The sequence below is a fragment of the Myxine glutinosa genome, chromosome 11 (assembly GCF_964187855.1).
Source record: "Myxine glutinosa chromosome 11, kmMyxGlut1.1, whole genome shotgun sequence".
NCBI lineage: Eukaryota > Metazoa > Chordata > Myxini > Myxiniformes > Myxinidae > Myxine > Myxine glutinosa.
This window is the reverse complement of record NC_136271.1, coordinates 119,842,430-119,865,392: the sequence shown is the minus strand read 5'-3', so window position 1 is coordinate 119,865,392 and position 22,963 is coordinate 119,842,430. Positions and strand designations below refer to the sequence as shown.

The window sequence follows — 22,963 nt, the reverse complement described above, 5'->3', positions numbered from 1 at the left end:
ACATAGCCTTGCATCAGGTGCAAGTCCTCGTTCCCCTTCCCTGCTGGGAGCAGACATGAATAAGTAGACACAGAGATCCATAAAGCAAAAATGGTGCTGGAAATTTCTCTCAGATAGATAGCCAATTTCATTGTACCTGTAGAGCTTGAAGAGCCCAAGATGACTCGGAGATGAAAAGAGCCTTAAAGCCATTTGCTTCAAGTTGGAATGTGAGAATGAAACATTTCCCCGAGGATAGTAAATTACTCAATGGAAAGCTTCCTTTTCTTCATTTCACAGGCTTTACTATATATGTGGTAACCGTGGGTGGAATAGCCACTTGCCAAGAACCTCTTCCGATGAGACAGTCGGACCACTAAGTTATTGCTGGGATGATCTGATGATGATGACTTATGACGTCGGTCTCGCCAGCTATTGCATAGTCCTGAATGAAAACGACTTGGTAGTTGTTGAAATATCAGAACTCGTTGCTATGAATTTTTTGCTATGAATTTCATAGCAATTGCTATGAATTTTTTTTTTTACCTTTATGTCTTTAATTATAAAGTCTCCCGACTACAAGTTTTCTTTGCAGAAAAGTCTGTGTACATGGTAATTGCTGCCACCTGAATACAACTAGTTCTGCATTGTTTCCCAACGCAAGTGTTTTGGCTGATTTTATTTGTCACTAGCAGGAGTACCTGGTGTTGCCCGGTGATGTTCTAATCCTGTTGGCAATTTAAAGAAATGATTTTTTTTTTTTTCTAATTTTTTTTAAAGTGCCTGAAACAATTCCCTAACGACACACAATAAGGACAATTTATATTATGGTATTACACAAACACACACTAATGGGGGATCATTTAATATTACCTTTCGTGTAGCTACAAAGGCTCAGGCACTATAAAGCAATTGAAATTATTATTATTTTTTTTTTGCCTTTAACACTCGCCAAGAACTACTGATGAAACTGTGAAAGTTTGGCAAAGATCCGTTCGGACATTTCTGGGAAAAATGGTGACACAGACAGACAGACAAATGGTCTCTTGTAGTATAGATTTGAAGGATTTTTAGAACCAGAAAAATGGAAGGAAAGAATGATTGCGCTGGAAAGGCTGAGCATCTTTCCATCCCATCCCTTTTCTTCCCTAATACTTATTGTTATCGCATGTTATTGAAAAGTTATTACCTTGTGTGAACAAATTGCAGTCTTCTTCTTCTTTTGTATGCAGCACAGGGTTGTGCGGTAGAATCACTGGCTGGGGGCGCAGCTGTGCCACTGATGCAATGCCCTCTGTACTTCAGGGAAGGAATTTGTAATTTGGCCATGATGCCGGCGATGTCTCACCTACACTCTGGCAATGACACTGTGAGATCTTTAACAGCCACCAACTAATTCAGGCAGCCCGTTAACATCCATCCGAAGGATGGAACAAACATTGAAGAATCGCCCTGCCTGTGAAACACCAGGATGACAGTTTATAGCTGGGTCAGGATTCAAACTCCGGCGAGACAGCTTTGAGGCGAGTGTGCATACCTCTAGAGTCGAGGCCATCCACCAAACCTTACAAAGTGCAGTTAACAACCATATATATATATATATATATACAGTCACGTGAAAAAGTAAGTACACCCCTGGCTCGAATAGGTGGTATTGCCCCCTTTGGCAGAAACAACCTCAAGTAGGCGTTTCTTATAACTGTCTACCAGTCTCTGACATCGACTGGGAGAAATTTTTGCCCACTCCTCCATGCAGAATTATTTCAGCTGTGCGATGTTTGAGGGGTTTATTGCATGCACAGCTCGTTTTAAATCCCCTCACAACATCTCGATGGGATTTAGATCCGGGCTTTGACTTGGCCATTCCAGAACCCGCCATTTCTTTCTTTTCAGCCATTCCTTGGTGGATTTACTGGTATGTTTAGGGTCATTGTCATGTTGCAAGGTCCACCTTCGGTTGAGCTTCAACTTTCTGACAGATGGCCTCACATTATCCTCAAGCACCCTCTGGTACAATGAAGAATTCATAGTGGATTCTATGATGGTGAGCTGCCCAGGCCCTGATGCAGCAAAGCTGCCCCAAACCATAATATTTCCACCACCATGCTTTACAGTTGGTATCAGGTTCTTGTGGTCAAATGCTGTCTTTGGTTTTCGCCAAAACATGTCTTCTGGTACTGTGGCCAAATAGCTCTACCTTTGACTCATCTATCCAGAGCACATTGTTCCAGAAGTGCTGGTCTTTGCCTCGGTGTTCATTGGCAAACTTTAGTTTTGCCCTGATGTTCTTTCTGGACAGCAAAGGTTTCCTCCTGGCACACCTCCCATGGAGATCAAATTTGTGCAGCCTCTTTCTTATGGTAGGCTCGTGCACTTTGACATCAACAGTGGCAAGAGCTACCTGTAGGTCCCGTGATGACATTCTGGGGTTCTTAGACACTTCTTGCAGCATCTTGGTCTGCTCTCGGGCTGAACTTGCTGGGGCGGCCTGGCCTGAACAAGTTGGTAGTTGTTTGGAATCTTCTCCACTTGTAGATGATCTTCTGGACAGTCGAATGATTGATTTCAAATTGTTTGGAGATCTTTTTAAATCCCTTCCTAGACTCGTAGGCATCTATAACCTTCTTTCTGAAGGCCTCAGAGAGCTCTTTTGATCTCGGCATGGTGACGCCGCACACTTCAACAACAAAGAGCAAACCAAACTAAATGTCTGAGGTTTAAATAAGACAGGTTCCTCCAACATCCTCTCAACGATGTTCTAATCATTTGCACCTGAGCTGGTGCACCTGATTCTAATTTTAGGTATTTGAAGTAGTGATGAATGTTGGGGTGTATTTACTTTTTCCACATGCGAAATTTGCATTTATGTTTATTTAAATTATACAATGGATTACAAAATGTAAATGTTTCATGATATTTGTTATATTATATCACCTTTATCTATCAATATTGTTGAAATGAAGATCAAATAGCTGTATGTTGAAATATGTTGAAAAAGTCAAAACTTTACATGCGGTGTACTTACTTTTTCACGTTACGGTATATAATATGATTCTTCTCTGTGTTTCTCTGTGTGGATTTCTTTGTTCCTTATGTATGGCCATATATTGTAAGTTACAAACAACAACCTCTGGGTACAAATACAACTTTGTGTGGGGGGTAACATAGGTTATGTGACCGCTGCCTGATGTGAGGGGTGGGGAGCGGGCATAAATTATCTTAGTAAATGTGTACCGTGTAGCGCCCCCTGGTGGTTGTGGCAGTGGGTATTACAATTTCCTTTTTACCTGGGCAACGCCGAGGTTAAAGCACTCTTCGCACGGGTAAATTAAGGCAAACAGGATGACTAATTGGTCCGTCAGCAAAGCGACGGGTGGGCTCCGCTATTTATACATAATCTTTTTTGTGATATAATCAATCAAATGAAATCAATTTTACATTTTTTAATAGTTTAAAATTGAAAATAGTTTTGTGATAATAAAAAAAAAGTTTGGAATATGAAAATCGCTGATGTACCTGTACCTGATCAAAAACCAATTGAGTTGTAGCTTCCATAAATGGTAGATAATATCATGATTTGCATCACAACAAGGACAAGAATAGTAAGTGACAAAATGTTTTTGTTTTTGTTTTGTTTTCTATACAAGATCGAGGCTCGTGTAAGGGCTAACATCAATCACAAATAAAACAAACGGACACACAAAACATACAATAAAGGGAGCGGGAGACAAGATGGGGAGAGAGAGGGAAACACACAAGTACAACAGCAGAGAGCATGACATCGGGAGATCTGTGGGGGGGAGAGGGCTTGGGCAGAGGAGGCATGGGGTGGAGGGGGTGTGGGGGGGAGGGGCGGGGGGAGGAGAGAACAGCCATGTCTTCTAATAAGTCCAAGCAACCATGTCCAGTATAAAATGTGTGTAAAAGTCTCAAAGTCGATGTGCTGATCCCATTTTTGTGCTATCATATTATATCATTGGAAATGATCTCATTGGTGGCTCATTGTGAGTCGATGATTTATCATGGATCTTCTGAACCAGTACACACATTAAATTGAGGATTTTGTAGAGATGAGATGGAATGCAAAACAAATGCCCTACGAACACCCTTCAACATTTGACCAACAATTAGACGTTCCATACGTGACATTCTCCTCTTTACATCCGTGTGTGTCATATAGAGGCTGTTGTGCTGAGCTACGACGGAAGCATGTACGTGAAGGTGGTGATGCCTGCGGTCATGCACACGGAAGCCGAGGACCTGAGCCTACGATTCAGGTCGCAGCGAGCGTACGGACTCATCCTTGCCACCACCTCACGGTCTTCCGCCGACACTTTGCGCCTGGAACTGGACGCCAGCAGGGTTCGGCTCACCGTCAACCTCGGTAAGGTTGACGTCACCCATCACCACCGCCATTTGTTTTCCTACCTCACTCCCTTCGTTCTTGCCTTACTTATCTAAAACTGCATCTGATTTGGCAACTCTCTGTTTCCATCATGGCACACTTTCAAAATGACTGATTCTTCAACTCTCCTTACCACTTTCATTTCTCACTTCCTCTTTTTTGTAGCACTTCCTTTGCTAATCATGTAATTATTTTAATTATTTTAATGTAATCCATTCATTAATTTAATTGTAGTTAATATGTTCTTTAACACATGTAATGTAATTCATTAATTCATTAATGCAATTCATTCATTAATTTAATTGTAATTAATTAATTCTTTCAATTTTATGTTTTAATGTAATTTAATGTAATTAATGTAATTTGACTGTAATTCTTTTAATTTCATCACTTTTTCGAATATCTACTACATGCAGACAATAGGAAACATACAAATCAGATCCTGACTTGTAATTCATCGTTTCGTCCAAATACTAAATCCTTGCAAATTCTGGATGTTCTTGTGATTACGAAGAGGCTTAACTCATGAGTAAACTAATTTCCTATTTGCTAATAAAACAAAATATAATAAAAGCAACCCAATAACATGCCATAAAAAATTGATGTGCATCATAGCTGCTAAATTAAAAATAGATGCCCCTATTGGGAAACATGGGGCCCAATCGCCCTCCTGCCCTCCCTGACATCACACACCATCCTCCAACCACACACCATAAACATTTACATTCTTTTTTACATTGTTGCTTTTGCTGAACATTTTTCATTTGAAAATTCCTGCCAAGCAGTCATTCTGCTGAGGACTTCCAGGAGACGACGCATGTGCCCAGGACCGAGGAGGTGATACGAGGGCAGAGACATCATGCCTCACCTTCCTCTCCTTCAATAACTTCAAATTGACATTATTTAAACACACCGATCCAAGACCCGCCAGAGATCCTAATATATCTGACCGTGGAATTCGATCTGAAAGATACGCTCGCGTTTCGACATTCTCTGGCTGGAACATGGCTGCCGGGTAAAGTGTTGTAAACTACGTAACGTAATGGCACATCTTAAGATGCTTGCATCATGCAAGATGCCACCGTTTTTCTGTCCAATTGCATATCTTGGACCAAATACTCATGGCGAGAGATCTGCAAAACAGTCCAAGCAGGATGTGCGTTTGCCAGTTAGAGCTCACGTGTTACCTTCCCAGGTTTGAAATAGCTCATCCCTGCCATTTTCTTTCCATGCCTCAACCTGAATGTGTTAATAAGGTACATCAAATTTGCATCGAGAGTTTCGAACATCGTGGGGTGACGATGACAGATGCCCTGAAATGTATCCTGAAACATGAATCCTTCCATTAGGCTTTTCTGCCTTCCATTTATGGATGATTTGAGACACACACACACAAACACACACACACACACACACACACACGGAAATGCTGCAAGTGTATTGTAGAAACATAAAATCTGAAAAGCAGCAGAATATTTCAATTTTTCATAAAAACAAACAAAAGATTAGCATGCAGCAGCACTGTCACTGCGTGCTAGCCATGAGCTTGTACGCTACATTACACTTAATAGACCGTTTCGTTGCTGTTGATCCAAAATTACGCACAAATTCCAATTACCTCAGCTCCATCAGAAGCACTACCCTGTTTTCCAGCACCACTTTTAGGGTGATTGCATTACCCATAGCACGCCTGCAACCACACAGTGCGCGGAATGCGGAACCGGCGCTCCTCGCTGTGCATCTGGTGCGTGTCCGTGTCTTGCGCTACACGCATGCATCATTGTGTCGTACATCATGAGAAGCGAATGGTTGCACAGTTACTTACATTATATTAAACAGATACATTATCAAAACATACATGAATCAAACATTTGAGGATAGCCAAGTTGGTAGCATGCCCAATATAGGAATATGAAGGCCTATGTTTCATTCCGAATATTAATTCAGATCGCAAGACAACCTGCCATCTTTGGCTTCAAATTCACGAACATACTGTTGCTTTATTTATTTCACTAAAAAAATCTGGCTTTACACTTAATACTCATCCTCTTGATTGGGCTACGACACACTTTTGCATCCATCCTTGATTTGATGCAAAATTGGGAGGGATTTAGCCTCTCAGTGTCGTAATTGTACTTGATAAACGGCTTCACAAAATTACTTTACACAACATAACTAATGAGAAAATAAATGCACAGACTGAATGAACATAGCAAGTCGTAGGGTTTACCAAAATGGCAGGGAATAACAATAAAGCATCCCAAGTGAAAATATTCCACTGCCAATTTAAGCAGGATTGCTCAGTCTGTTCAATCTTAACACTTCCCACCATTTGGCAATCGCTCAGTGTGCCCACGGCTCCGGCATGTTGTGAGCAGCACGCATGCTCCACGTGTGGCTTATTAAACTAATTCAAGTCGCTACCGTGTGCAACACATCAGTCTATTGAGGAGTTTAGCTGTCGAATATTGCAAATTATAAACCCGAGCACACTGAGATCTGCGGTGGCCTGCTGCGCGCGTAGGCAACATGCCAACTCTTTGGAGTGCAAACCAGGCCGCGCTCGGGTGGTCCATGAGAAAACGACTGCGTCGGGCAGGACAGCACCCGCTGCAGGCGAGAAGACAGGAAATTACACAATAAGGAAGATCAAATTTCAAGGACAAATATTATCCCATAACTAAAATCCTGCAATATTAAATGAAATAGCGCCACATCTGTCGGATGGCACATGAAGCCAGGATCCTGTCTGGCAGCATTTGCTTGCTGCCGGATGCTAACGATCGTATGGTGTTTTTCACAAGTCGGCCATTGTAAGCCAGAATCCAGGCCAAATTATACATTCTTGCCTTAAACTCCAGAGTGGACTGCATTTAGCAGCATAGCCGCGCTCCGAAATGATTTTGAATGATCGTCACACAAATATTTGATTGATCTGCTTTTGCTTCATTGCAGATCACATAGGAGATCCTGGCAATACTGCTATTGGGTATTCAGGCAATAATTAGGCAAGACATCGATCTTTGCAAAATTCAGGCCCGTAAATTTTGGAGATTTTTAAAATCAAGTTGTTCCAATGAATTCTTGAGCCGGCTGATTGAAGGAGGGAAGTGCGTGAGAACTGACATGCAGGATCATTAATACTTTTTTTTTTCTCTCAAAGTGCTGCGTTTAAGTTTGGTGCCAATGCCTGCAGTTAGAGCCAAGATTTAATCCATCCCATTTGAAAGTTGTAACCATCTTACTATAATTCACCAAATGCCCGTCCGTCCGTTCAAAGGTACCGCAAAAACGGCTGAACCGATCACAACGATATTTTGGGTGGGTATTCCTGGGACCCCTTGGATTAAAATAGGCTATATTGTTTTTCTTTTTTTCCCTAATTTTCCAAGTTTTCCAATTTTCCAGTTTTTCCAAACACGATGGAATAATATTTACCGATATGAACAGTGATGTGGCTTTTGTTGAAATTCTACGTACCAGGAGAGAGTAGATCGACTCCTGCCGAACTCTTCCGATATAAACGTACAGCCCCTTAGTAACACGGCAGCGTGTGCAAAGCAACTGAGAAACAGGTGTAGTGGCCGCTTCCGTGTTACAGATTCGGCGCGCACTCCTCACACATAAACGTGCGACTGAGAAAAAAGTGTAGCGGCCGCTTCCGTTTTGCAGAATTCAATCTTTTTTCAAAATGGGCGCCATGTACTGTTTAGATTTTGATGATTTGCATGTGATATGATTCATCGGATGTTTATATGAATTGTTTAAAATAAAAAAAGCCTTCAGTTTCTGATATTTTGCCTTTTCATTTGGGCTTCCCAATTGAAGCCCCGCCCATAGGGCGGGTACCGTTGCTAGTTCGTCTAATGCATCAGGGAAAGAACAAATATTAACCTCGGAATCTGCGATATTCACAACGTATGGGGCATGTGTGCCACTGTGGAATGGTCCGCCATAAGGTAGGAACAAGGTTTAGGGTCTTGAGGTTGAGCCCCTGTCGCGGTTGACTTTGCTTGTCATCCTTCCGTGGTCGACAAAATCAGCGCCAGGTTACTTTAAAGAGGTGGCACTGCATCGGCGGCAGAGTCGTGCTTCCAGAAAAACGATGCAACGAGCAGCCACTGGCTGCATAGGAAACATCAACATTAGCGAAGTCGTGGCGTGCCACATTGGATGTGAGGTTTCCATTGTTATCATCAAATCGTCACATTCTGGATTTATCTCAGTGCGACACAGATTACCATCACTAAATTCAGTGTGTGTGCGTGTGGTGTGTGTTCGCGCGCGTGCGCTCGAGTATGTGTCACGCGCACCCCTGCCCATGCTCATCCTAAATTTTCTAGGTCGCAGGCAAATAAAAAGCCACACTGCCAGTGTGTCTTCCTTTGCACATTTTCTACAGATCATTAAGCTGGGAAAATCGCACCAAACCCCACTATTTCAAGTAATGCTAACCTATTATTGTAATTGGAATTTCAAAGTGCAGACGACTGCGTGTATGATTAACCCCTGTATTTTCCCCAGCAAAGTTACTCTGCCCAACATCAAGGAAAACATCCTTAATATTTTGTCGCCGCCCCCTGCATTGACATTTTCCCGATAAACTAGCTCATCCCTGAACTGGAATGCCTTTTGCATTTAGCTTTCTGCATTTAGGGCAAAATGTTATTATTCGGGCTAAATGTCCATTCTTTAAAGTACAGCAAATGCATTACAAATGTTTTGTTTGTGCTCGTTTCTTTTCTTCTAAACGATTTATTATTATTTTCCTGAACATCTCACCTCCACTTCCTACTCTTCTTCGCACGCCTCTCACTATGCACCCCTTCAATGGCACAGCCTGCGACATGTGTGTGAGCCCTGGCATGCTCCGTCGAGGGCCATGGAGGGAGGGGTTCAGGAGCGCAGTCATATAAAGTGAGCAAATGGTGCAGCAAGATTTCGGGCAAGGAAAAGATCTCATCTACAACGCTGTTAACAAAGGAATCTTGGTTATTCCAGCTGGCCTCTTGTCTGCTAGTCGGTGTGCGTAGCACTGTTACACACACCACCACAGAGTATTATGCCACCTTGAAATACCCACATAACAAGAAAATGGTGAAAATGAGCAAATCACTAACTTGTCATAGGCCACTCGAATGTCTTTGCGGTGGCAACGTGAGGAAATTTTTTTTTTTAGGCCTCGGGGTGTAATTTTGAAGGAGCTTCGACATCAGCCGTTCTACTCCAAGACTTCAGAAGAATTGTGATATATTTCCAAAGACATGAAAGGCCAACAACTCTTCAAGTCGGTGTTTATAACTTTAATTGAGTGTCACACATAGTCATATATTTATGTCTGCTCCATGGTCCAGCTGTCTCATCCTGATGTATGTTTGTGCATTATGAAAGGAAGGAATAACGTATGCATTATTAAGGATGGAACAAATAAAGATTGCCCACATTAGATGCACTGTAATGCTGGAAGACTCTGTAAGGCCAGGCTAGGTTGATTTGATGCACAACTAACTGTCAGGAGAGGTTATTTTACTACTCATCCTTGTTTTTTGTTGTGTAATCACAACGGCCAATGCCGTAAAAATGCTCGGAAAGACGTTATGATAAATTGTCAGTTGATAAAATCAATCATGGAGACAACAGAGTACAACAGCTAAATATAAATGGAATACCAGTCATCATAAACGCGCTTGTCAGTTTGCATTAGCGGAGAAGTTAAAGGTGGGATTTTATATAATGAAAGCCGATAAGAGTATGATATTGTGATAACTACAATAAGCAAAAAACGAGGGGCTTTCAGAAAGGTCTTGGAATGCAAAAGCAAAACTTTTAATAAATAATAGGGATGGGGAGCAGTAAAGAGAACAAGAAGAAAAATGTGACACAGAAAACCAATCCGCGCACTTAACTCAGACTGTTTCGACAACTATTGTTAGTCTATTCCTTATGCGGATGAAGAGAAGAGTGGACAGAACTGTGTGGGGTAGGTGTGTGTCTTCCTTGTGGAGAGCTTCAGGAGGCGCGATGCAGGCTGATCTCACAGGCTGGGCAGAGACAGCAATGGCGTTTTGAAACAGGCTTGCACTTCAGACCCCTTTGTTGCCTTGCAGATCCTTCTGCACCAATTTGTGGCATCTTGTCTGGCATGCTTTGAATCTCTTTCCTTATGGTGCATCTCTTGTGCTTGCCCTTTCTGTGGTGTCTCTCTGCACCTCTTCACCATGGTGTCTCCCTGGGTTTCCCGTGTATGGGAGCATCGCCACCATTTATATCCAGGCCCCCAGAACTCCCGCAGAGCAGCCCTCCCCCCCCCACCTTGCAAGTATCATGCATGTGCTCTCGCAGCGCTGACTTAGCACACATGGACGTCTCCTCTCTCCAGAGTGTGTGCAGACGTCATACCTAGCTCACGTGAATAGACCATGTTGAAGCGCAGTTGTATGGTTTGAAAAGACTATGGGGGAGATCTGAGGGTTAAACTCTGAGGGAAAAGAGGGAGAAGAGGCTGACACCAGGGATTAGAGGGGGGGGGAGGGTATGGAGGGTGGTGAGGTTGATAGTTGCTAATTGGAGTTACAACCTTAAGCTAACATTCATTAAGAGATATCTGATGAATAATTAAACCCTTATTGACCCCTAGAAGTCATTTTTGTTGTAATATATGTGTGTATATATTAATTAATTTATTTATATATATATATATATCTATATATACAGTATATTATATGAAAATGTTGGGGTTTTTGGAATATTGTAGTATATTTTTAAGAACTTTAAGAAAAAATCCCCACATATTGTCTTTGTGAAATGTTTATCATTCCAAATATATTTTGCCATTAAGCATGTGTCATGAACAATGACGTTACATCCTGTAATTGAGATGTCACAGCTGGAACAGAAAAGAAAAGCTTCCTTTTAAAAACAGCAACAACAATCACAACCACCACCGCCACTACCACCACCAAACACCATGGAGTAATTAATCTAGGAAAGCCTTGCAAGGAAAGTTGTAGCTTTGTCTTTCTGCGGCAGGAGCATGCCTGATAAAGTGGTTTCTCAGTAAAGGAAGATCATGCAATGTCAGATGAACAAACCATCCAATGTGCTTTCAGACACGTGCTACTCTGGGATCTTCTTGCTCTTCACAGCATGCACCTATGACATAGATTCTGTGTTCAGCACACACTATTAAGACATATATGACCCACTTACCCGGCACCCATGTGATAAACACATTCCATCCGGAGTGCTCTGATTTCCAATAAATTCTCCACCCAGCAAACGTTTCCATTGGGTACAGGCTCCACCCAGAATGCATTGCAAGAAATTAAGTGCTCTTGCTCGGCATGCACTGCTATGGGAAAGTTATTCCACCCAGAATGCACCTCTGTTAAACATACAATCAATCATGTATGTGCTACTGTGAGTAGCGAGCTTTGACCAGCCAAGTGAGATTGCACAATATATTCTGCTCAAAACAGTAGGAGAAATCTTTCAGGAAATGAAAATCTTTGGAGAACCATTTCAACTGCATGGGATGAGCCAGGAAGGTTGTGACGAGCAGCCATCTTGCCTCTTGTCAAACGCAGTGTACTCAATCAACAAAGTCAGCCTGGTCACTGGTCAGTCCCTGTATATACTGTGCATTGCATCGACGACAAATAAAAATCGTACCTTGCAAGTTTTGTTTGCTTTACAAAATACCAAGACAAGCAACCATTGCGCTTTGCTTCATTATTGATACTAGGGCATGCCCGTACTATATCTATATCTAAAATTATATCCCCCCCTCTATTTACATGAAATGGTTTGGTGCATGAAATGTTTTGGTCCATTCGCAACGCCAAAGCGAACGGCGAACGCTTTACATGAAATGGTTTGGTGCATGAAATGTTTTGGTCCATTCGCAACGCCAAAGCGAACGGCGAACGGCTTGCGAGTACAGTGACAATCCCCCCGGGGTTTTAATTAGTTTTAAAACATAGTTTAACGCCAACATAGCGCCAACATAGTTTGCAAACGTGAAATAAATGAATACGCTCTCAAATGTGCCATCCGAGGCAGAGTGTGTCCGCCACGTTCGGCACACGCGATAGTTCGCTGCTCTCTGATTGGTTGAATCGTTTTTTGGACATAGCTCGGTAAGTAATTGTCCGATTAATATGAAACCTTGAAAAGGCACATCCTCGGGTCCCCAGCAATATACCTGGCAAGTTAAAAGTATATCGGACCCGTGGTTGTCGAGAAACAGCGGTCACAGACAAACGTACAAACAGAGATTACTGGAATTATAGATAGATGCAGAAGCATAATTGCAGCTACAAGACGTTCACCGCATCTGTGCAGAAATTGCAAACTGTAGATTCTCATTGAAATGAATAGTATTTCAGACCAGGTTTGATTTCTCAAACACTAATCTTTTTACATTATTTACATTATCCATTCACGATCTCAGTGTTTTCCACTCTGCTGAACAAGGATTCAATTCTGCCTCATACTTGTGACAGCAGGTTTCGTCTTGAGCAATGATGCATCCCAAGAAATTTGTTCTCCCGGGGAATTGCAAAAGATGCTGACCGAGAACCTGTTATTTAGTTTACACCTGCCACTGTGGAATTATCACTCATTTTCTTATAATTTTGATATCTTTTCCTCAGATCCGATCAGTGACTTTGTGATGCACTGTTGAGTTGGGTATTCTTGGCTTGATTGGAAAACCTTTTTTAAATGTGATACACAGATCTTGAAGCAAGAGTTCGCCATTGATAGCAACAATGTCTTCATGTCATCCTGTGGAAGGCCTCCCTGAACTTGGTCCATCTTGCACCTCCGTTTTTCTATTCTATCAGACAGGGTTACACCCGTCGCTGAAGAGTGAACACCATTGATGCTGGGGGGAATTACATGATACATTAGATGAATGGAAAATTGTTGGTGGAATCGATGTGCATTTTTCTTCCGCATCACCATGGATTTAAGAAGAGTTCACATTTTCTTTGCTGAAACTTTCTCTGCCGGAAACACAACCTTTGCAAAGTTAGTGTTATTTTTTATTCATAAATCAAAGCAAATAGTGAGACACATAACATTTTCCAGACATCAGGAAATAACAGAGTTCATGTAATCTTAGAATCTGTAGACCTTTTCTTGATATATTTATATATATATATATATATATATATTCAGTATATTTATATATATATTTATTTATATTCAGTATATTTATATATATATATATATATATATATATATATATATATATATATATATATATATATATATATATATATATATATTCAGTATACTTATACATATATATATATATATATATATATATATATATATATATATTTATTTATATTCAGTATATTTATATATACAGTATATATATATATATTTATTTATTTATATTCAGTATATTTATATATATATATATATATATATATATATATATATATATATATATATATATATTTAAGTTATTTATTTATTTATTATTATATATATTCAGTATATATTTATATATGGCCTCGAACGGTGGTTCAGTATATTTATATATATTTGTATTCAATATATTTATATATATTTATATGCAGTATATTTATATATATATTTGGATTGGTTGCTCCTGGCTGCATCCAGGTGATTCCATATAATGAGTGAATAGCAGAGATAATGTGCCATGTGGCAGATGGTACTTATCGCTCCCATTAAGGTACAGCATTGCTGTATGGGATACCTTAATGGCGGTTCACCACTGATGGTATGAAATCGCATAGTAACTGATATATTTATATGTATTTATATATATTTATATTTATTTATATATATTTATATATTTATATAATATATCTATTTATATATATATATGTTTATATATTTTGGATGTTGGGAGTAATGGATTGCTACATGTTCATGTCATTGCAGGAATATTTTGAACTCTGAAAAATATTACTATTGTGTGTGCACTCATACACATACTCATAGACACACAGTGCTCACACCTATTGAGACAAGGAGGCCAGTTTGTACAAACCAAAGCCTTCCTTCCACAGCAAGTTATCATTTCTGATAGGAACTTGCTGTTTCCTTTTAAAAGTCATACTTGCCTCCAGTGTCGGGCTGTGAATGCTCTCCCTCCAAGCACCCACCGGTTGCTGTGTCATTTGGCATGCACACCCACTTTTCTGCTGCGGTTGACGACACATGTCAAACCCATTCGTGTGACCCTGAGCCCTTGACTGAACTTCATAGAGTCTGCACATCCATTATTTATCTCATTTCAATGAAGCCTCAACGATGGACTTGATAATTGTCGCTGTTCCATCATTTTCCATGTAGCATTTTATCATGTACATTTTCTCTGTCGTACACTATCGCTGTAGCCCAACACCCTGCCATTCTACCTCCCGACATTACTCATTAGCTCGTGTCATGTAAATCATTCATAGCTCTCCTCTATTCTTGTAAAATATGGTATAAGCTGAGAAATCTCATTTCCATGCAATATCTTCCCTCTTTACCCATGTGTCGTCACTATAATGCACACAATTCCATCACTGAGGCTTCAGAATATGTGATAGTGAACGCATCAGGCTTCGGAGAATTCAAAGCCCATTTATGGACCTTCGATTTCACTAAAATTTCCTGTCGAATCAAAATAATGGCTTTTTATATCCACCAATTTGACACCGAAGAAGCCTCGGCTTAAGATAAAAGGAGACCGAGAGAAATGTAAAATGAAGCTTTTCACCCTATTGCTCCTCAATCCTTTCCACCATATTGAGTACTTCGTTCTCAACCCTGTTTTGCAATGGTGTTGAGGAATGTGCGAGGAGAAGCTGCATTGCTGGTGCCATGGTAGTTCAGTCGCATGGGCTCAGACCGTCACACGGGTGGTCCCGGTTCCCGGGTGACCCACACTCGAAGGTGAACGAAATGTTCCATTTTTAATGCGAAAAATCACGTAACGTATAAAGAGCAGTCCTTTTCAAGGCAGCATCTATCATTAGAAAATCGTGAGGCCTTGGTTCATGTCGGATCGCAAATTGTGTCTGATAGAACGGGTGTGGGCCATTCGACAGAATTACGTGTGTCTGTCCCCAGAAGGTGGAATGACGTTTGACTAATGTTGCAGCTGAAACCTTGAAGGCTGCGGATTTCATGTTTAATCTTTCTCTCCCCTCCCCACCATCTAGACTGTATCAGGATAAAGTGTAACAACAGTAAGTTATTGTTCACTTATTTTCGCGCACAATCCATTTCCACACATTGTCAGGAGGGGTCTTCTCCAACAAGGGGGTTCTTGGAATTGCGAATGCACACTGGGTTGCTTGTGTTCTGTAATCATCAATGAAAGGAAATTGATGTTGCAACTAGGCCTAAAAGGACTGTTGGGTGTTGGAAAGAAAATTCCAGCTTAGGTTTGTGTGTTTTTTATTTAATTATAACCTTGTGTAATTGAATTGGGTTGTTTATACACCGCCCGGTTCAGCCTTATTGACAGGGAAGCTTTCATTGGTGTGCTGCATGACAGTCGAATGGTAAGCACTGCAGACCCAAGGGTGTTAATTGCTCTTTGAAGCAATTGATGAAAAGGACAAATTCCTTTCAATGCAATGCTCTCTTGTGCCTTTTTTCGCAGTCAATAAATCAGGTGGTGTAAATGAATAACAAGAATGTCTTCTGTAGCTTGTTTAATGTTGTATGGTTTGGCCTAGGTACAAGAGTTGCATACAAGTTGGAGAAATTTCGAGATAATAAGTTTGAAGCCAAAAAGGAGGCAGTTATTTCCATTGTGTTATCCTTGAATATGTAAGGATGTGGATCCACGATACTAAGTTTGAAATTGCAGGCATTTTGATACATTTGAAACCAGAAACAATAAACAACAGTTAGCAAAAACAATTGGGGCAGGAGTGATGAATAATTATTTTTTTCATATTTTATTTTGAGCTTATGCTGTTTTCCAAATGAGGATTTATTTCTTTGAATATGTGAACCAATGCAATAAGAATACTTTGGGAAATATGCACAGGAACAGCTTGGAACGAGAATGGCACTCGGGAGAGAGCATACCTCCGCCAGGTGAACAGTTTACGTTTTGTATCCCAGAGTATAACAGAAAATCACAATACAGAATCACATTTAATCAAAATCATCCGTCCACAACTCTTTGAGATATCATGCTATGTATCATTTTTGGCCCTATCTCCCAATGGTGAAGAATCACTTAAAAAATTAAATTATCCTCATATCCGAATCTATATTCAGATCTTCACCAAAACGAATCGATTCTTCCTTCTCAGACACCCAACCTGTCCACAAAGTTTCGTCCAAATCCGTCTGTAACTTTTTGAGATATCCTGTTATGTATCATTTTTGGCCTTATCTCCCAATGGTGAACAATAACTTAGAAATTCTACTATCCGGATCCAAATCCGGATCTCCACCAAAATACAATTATTTCGTCCTTGTCATATACGCTACCTCTCTGCCAAATTTCGTCCGAATCCGTCCACAACTTTTTGAGATATCTTGTTCACAAACAGACAAACAGACAGACAGGGGTGAAAACATAACCTCCATATGTCCACCTTTGGCGGCACTCGTGAGAAAGTATACCTCCACCAGGCTTGACCAGTTTACGTTTTGTATCCACTGATAGGCCAGATCTGGATCCTGATCTGAACCAAAATCGAATCGGCTTGTTCTTGTCACCTAACCAACTCATCCACCTAGTTTTGCCATAACTCCCCCATAACCTTTTGAGATATCGACCTATATATAGTTCTAGGCTCTATCTCTCAATTATGAAGAATCGCTTTAAAAATTATAGTATCTGGATCCGCATCTTCACCAAAATCGAATATATTAGTCCTCGGCAGACACCAAACCTGGCCACCAAGTTTCGTCCGAATCCATCTATAAGATTTTGAAATATCCAACTCACAGATAGACAGACAGGGGTTAATACATAACCCTCCATCCACCTTCAGTGGAGGAGGCAACAAAAGATTTACAAAGGATGTCTGAGACACCTGAGAAGCACACACGACATGAACACACAGAGAGGTCTGCTTAATGCTTGTAGTTCGCAAAATGGAGTCTTACCTCCTCAACTAATATTCCGATAAATAATGCTGGATGAATTTGGAATAGGATTATAAAAGTATTACTAGCTGTATGAGATATCGTTCTTCTGGGAAAACGTGTCACAATTTTACATTTGTTTCTGGAAAACTGGAATCTGGGAAAACGTTCGATTTTTTTTTTTGAAAGAGGATAATTAGTGCACACAGAAACAAGACTGGAATTATACACCTCTTTTCCTCACCGTTCGTATCGATGCTTCAATGTTCAGGAGGTGCAAAGAGCCCTTGCTTCGAGCAATTTTCCAAGAATGCTAGATTTCCGGCAATTTGCCCTTAACAGTGCCATTATTTTCTGCTAATTGCGCCGGCCTTCAAATGAAAGCCTCTTAGCAAAGTTCTGTCCCCTTGACATCAAAAAATGTGTTAATTGCAATTAGATATACTACTCGCTTTCATGGGCTTTCCACACCTATGTCCTGGCCTTGTGCCACCATGGCTTTTTGATCCTCCAGCTGGCAGAGCATACCTCGTACGACGCCTTGTGGCAGAAATGAAAAACTGCTTTGCCCAATCTTATTCTCGTTTCTGGTTGCTGACAATAATTTTACCCTAACCTTAGCAATAATTTTACCCTAAGTAAAACCCTAACCCTAACCCTAACCCTAACCCGAACCGCTAACCCGAACCCGAACCCTAACCCTAATCCTAATCCTAACCCTAACCCTAACCCTAACCCTAACAACCCTAACCCTAACAACTTATTGCCAGTGTGTGGAGTTTGAGTCCAAGCTCCGCATGACCCAAAACGTGATCCTTTTCCGTCTTCAGCAATCAAATCCAAAGCCCACCGGTGTGGGAGTTTTGAGAAGATGACCATGGACTATGAATTCATCGTTTCTGTTCCAAAAAACAAACAAAATCAAAGCAGAAACGTGCTCATTGTTTTCTCTTTTTAATTTATTTTGCAAATCAAATTATTCAGGAAATTGCATTATTTAGCAGATTAATATATTCTGCACCGCCAGTGGCATAATTCTCAACCGACAATTTAATTTCTCTACAGAAATGATTATCGGCCCTCTTTCTGTTGTTGAAATTCTTATAAATTATATTCATAGATATGTATGGAATAAGACTACGCCAAAGGATGTATTTAAAACAAAATTCGAAGCTGTGAGATAAATCCGAATGTAACCGTCTGTCTCAATAATGGTGGATTAAGGGTTAATATTGAAGCTTTAGTACAGCAACTTGTGCATGAAGGTTTCATAAAACTGATCATATCAAAGCAATTTTCATCTCAATAAAAATGTAGCAGTACATGCTTCTCCAAGTGCTGCACAAGCTGCGGACGGCCATCCTTCAGATGGAATGTGAAGCCAAATTGCTGTATCTGTGCATCGCAATCCTTCACTTCCCTTAAAAGGGTGGCAGGTTTATATTCATATGTTCTTCTTCTTCTTGGTTTGCAATTGTTCATGACTTTGTTTCAGTTTCTTTGGTCGGTTCTTAGTTTTTGTGGACCAGTGGAATGGATATGACTTTTTGCAAGCCAACCTCAACCCAAATTGAGTTAATGTTCCTGCAATTTTGTGAAGCCTATTAATGGTAACTAATTTAATATAGTTACCTCTACCACCGAAGGTAGGCGGAGGTTATGTTTCCACCCTTGTCTGTCTGCTTGTCTGTGTACAGGATATCTCAAAAAGTTGTGAACGCATTTGAATGAAATTTAGTGGGTGTGTGACGAGGAAGAATTGATTTAATTTCGGTGAAGATCCGGGTCCGGCTACAAGAATTGTTTGTGGTTCTTCACCAATGATTGATGGGGCTAAAATGATTTTTTAACACAATATATCAAAACGTTATGGACGGATTCAGACAAAATTTGGTGGACAAGTCGGGTCTTTGACAAAGAAGAGATAATTGATTTTGGTGAACACCTAGATCCAGATCCGGATATGACAATTTTTTAATTAAACATGATTCTTCACCTTTGAGAGATCGGGCCAAAAACGATATGTAGCATGACCTTTAAAAAAGTTGTGGACGGATTCGGACAAAATAAGGTGGATGAGTTAGTTCAGCGACAAGAACTAGCCGATTACATCTTGGTTCAAGGCCGGATCCAGATCTGGCCTATCATTGGGATACAAAAGTAAATTGTTGATCCTGGCGAGGTATCTACCGAGTACCATTGTACTTGTAAATGTTCTAACAATTTTTACTCATTTAACCATTTACTTATGAATTCCCTTGCCTTTCTACTTATATTTGATTGTATCTACATTGTATATGTACATAACACATCTAGAGCAAAACTGGTATCACTTATCCGTACACTTTTTGAAAAGAAATGATCAGGTAGAAAGGAAAACGCAAAAATTTTCTGATGTAAAAATTGTAATATCATCTCACCCAGGACCCAATTATTCTGCTATTTTCCGATGTTGCTGCATTTCATGCCTACCTTATCTCTGAGCTAAAGGATTATTGAATTCTGTATTCACAATACAGACAACCACATTGCAATACTTATAGGAGGGGATTTTATAATCAGGACTTCAATATCAGCCAGATACAAAAAAGTGGCATGTGCCGTGTTGTAATGTGTACCGTATGTTGGTGTTCTAAACATGTCATACATGTAAATAAGTTATTTATCTTATGCCTCATGCATTCAACTACTTTTATTGCATTAGAAAAATTTGAACTCGGCCGTTAGAAATGTCTACTTCCGAGTTCACCAGACCGTCACGTGCTAGTTCATTTTCATTCCAACAAGCCAAGAACCACATGACTCTTGAAACTTTCAAACTTTTGAATGTTGATAATCATCCAGGACATTTAATAGCAAAATATTCCCAAACTTGGTGTGCAGTATATGCACTGGGCCTGATAAATGGAAAATTCCTTGGGCCATGACTTGGAAAAAAAAAGAAGGAAATTTCCCGAACTTCGTCAGCATTAGGCCAAGTGCAGGTGTGTCTCAACACTCATTGTGGAGAGGATGGCAGCCAATGGGATTATATTTTTGAATACCATGTACTTCAATATCTGCCTTACCATTACCCTCCTTAATTATCAATCTCTGCTTTCTTCACCTGCTCTGGTGCTACAACCTTATTCATTGTGTTCCTACCGTCTCTCCAATCATAAGTATTGTCTGTTTGGTAGCAATATACACGAGCATCCTGTCATCACATTTTGTCAATTTTGCAGTCATGCTCTTGGAATATTCTCGGCTTGTCACTCTTGAAGTTATCATGGTTCAGGTCTTCAAATGACACATTTTTTAAGCAATGCTTCAAAGCATTCGAGTCCAAGGGCTGAAAGGAGAGGCAAACCGGAGGAAGCAGTGACAACAAACAAAAGCCAACAGAAAATGAAAAGGCCAACAACAAAGCAGTTGACAATGGATAGGGAGCAAGCTGTGTGTTGCAATTTTTTTTGTCAGGAAGGCCGATGTATGTCCAATTTCTTGGACACTATTGTTTTCTCAAGAACGAGGTGGGGCATTGATGCCCCAGCCCTCAAAGAGAGCCGGGCTGCATTATCCTGCACACACAGAGGAGCTTGTAGGTCACGAGAAACTACAAAGTATAAAGATAGACTTATCATGGCAGAGCATTCCAAGTTTCCATCTGCTTTTTAAGGCCGGCTTTTTAAATAAGATCTTCCCAAGAAAAATAATATTGGAGGATGAATACAAACAGTTGAAGGTAACAGATTTTATTGAAGTTGATTGTTTTTGTTTTTTTTACACATTGCAATGATTTCATTGTGTCAGCATTCCTAGCTTACATGGCCGGAACATCCACTTGAGGATACCTCATGCACATTATTGCAAAACTATATTTTTAAGAGGCTATGATAAAGTTTTTCAAATGAAAGGACATCATTTAGGCTCTATATGATGCTTGTGTGAATGAAACCCCTTGCACATGGTATCAGCAACTCGCACTCGCTTCTTATCCAAGAGAATGCTAATAAATCTACACAAATTGATGTTTTCTCCTGTAGAATTTAAAAATGATAAATATGACGTCATTGGTCACATGATACAGGCGCCATATTGGAAAAAAACGAAAAACAATGCACCTCTATATCTCCGAAAGCGCTCCATGGAAGCAATATATATATGGGTAACAACATATATCCATGATGTCATCGGTGCCTTCATTATGACGTCATAATTAGACAAGTGGAACGCTTTATCCGATCAGTTTGAAATTTCTTGAGCATGATCAACAAAAAAATTGTATGGAGAATTAAATTGATGACGTCATTGGTCACATGATTCGGCAGGCATATTGGATTGAACATAAATATATGTCGTCAATAAACCAAAAAACACAGCAGATAATAAACACCACACAAAATACACCACGCAAAGACGTCCTGGCGAGGGTCTGCAATCTGATTGCTCTTTCTTGTTCATGATGTAATGAAGGGGTCCTTTGGCTGTCTAATGCTTGTACTTGTATGACAATGGAACATCATCTAAAGGGTTTTAGATGGGTACTGTGCCATTAGTCGAAGGCGATTATTGTTTTGTTTATTGATGTAATTTAATTTATGTCGTCAGATAGATTGTCACAAAAGTCCCACCCAAGATGCCACATTTAGCGATTTAAAACTATTACTTAAGTGCTGAATACTTGAACTTAAGCTTAAGAACTTAAGCTTGAATTCAATTAACCAAAACGGATTGATATGCTAAAATATTTGTGAATGTTTGACCAATCCGAGTGGTTTAATAACATGCTTTTGGAACGCTGAAGAGAACAGGATATAACACAAAAGCAAATTGAGCAGAAGATACTATAAACTTTTGTGGTCATGGGCAAAACATTCAAAGGTTAGAAATGCCGTTAAAAAAGCTGGTGAAAACGTGCAGAAATACCTTTTATATCCTCCATCTGGCAGGCATCCCACACAGCCCACAAAATGGCCCGATGAGAAAAGTGAAATCTTCACACATAAAAAGAGAATATTTTCAGAAGGAGCAAGCGGAAAACCCTTCAAAGCATCCATGTACTGTCAGCAGCCCTTGGAAAAGTCATAATGTCTCCGCTTGTGCTTTTAAACCCCAAGCAGTGGTGTGTCTTTCTTCTTCTACTTCTTACATCTTTTAACTTAGTTTTTTGTCCTGTCTACTCTTCTTTTTCAATTAAGTACTGCAATGTACTTTACATGCAATGTACTTTACATGCAATGTGCAATGTACTTTAACAAAACATGTTGAAAATGAACAAAAAAATTCATTGTAGATTCTTGTGAGGAGGGGGTTTTCAAATGGAAAATGAGCCTTTATCAACTATTGCATACTAGTGGGGTCACCCGTGGGAATCCCACGGGCATGGAGGTGTATCGTTGCGATCGGTGCAGCCGTTTTTGCGGTACCCGGGACAATAACGTTAGGCAGGAGTCCAAACCTGAAAATGCTGGAGACCAAAGCTGAAATTGGAAAAACAATATAGCCTAT

General features: G+C 40.2%; 1 protein-coding gene across 1 annotated transcript in view; it reads left to right on the top strand.

Annotated features, from left to right (window-relative positions):
* The window catches only part of LOC137436928 (neurexin-1), a 1,559,617-nt gene that overhangs the window by 843,154 nt on the left and 693,500 nt on the right, over positions 1 to 22,963 (top strand). The window contains exons 9-10 of the mRNA XM_068131164.2: positions 4,160 to 4,363; positions 15,580 to 15,606. Of these exons, the coding sequence (XP_067987265.2) occupies positions 4,160 to 4,363; positions 15,580 to 15,606 (231 nt within the window). The remainder of the gene's footprint in view (positions 1 to 4,159; positions 4,364 to 15,579; positions 15,607 to 22,963) is intronic.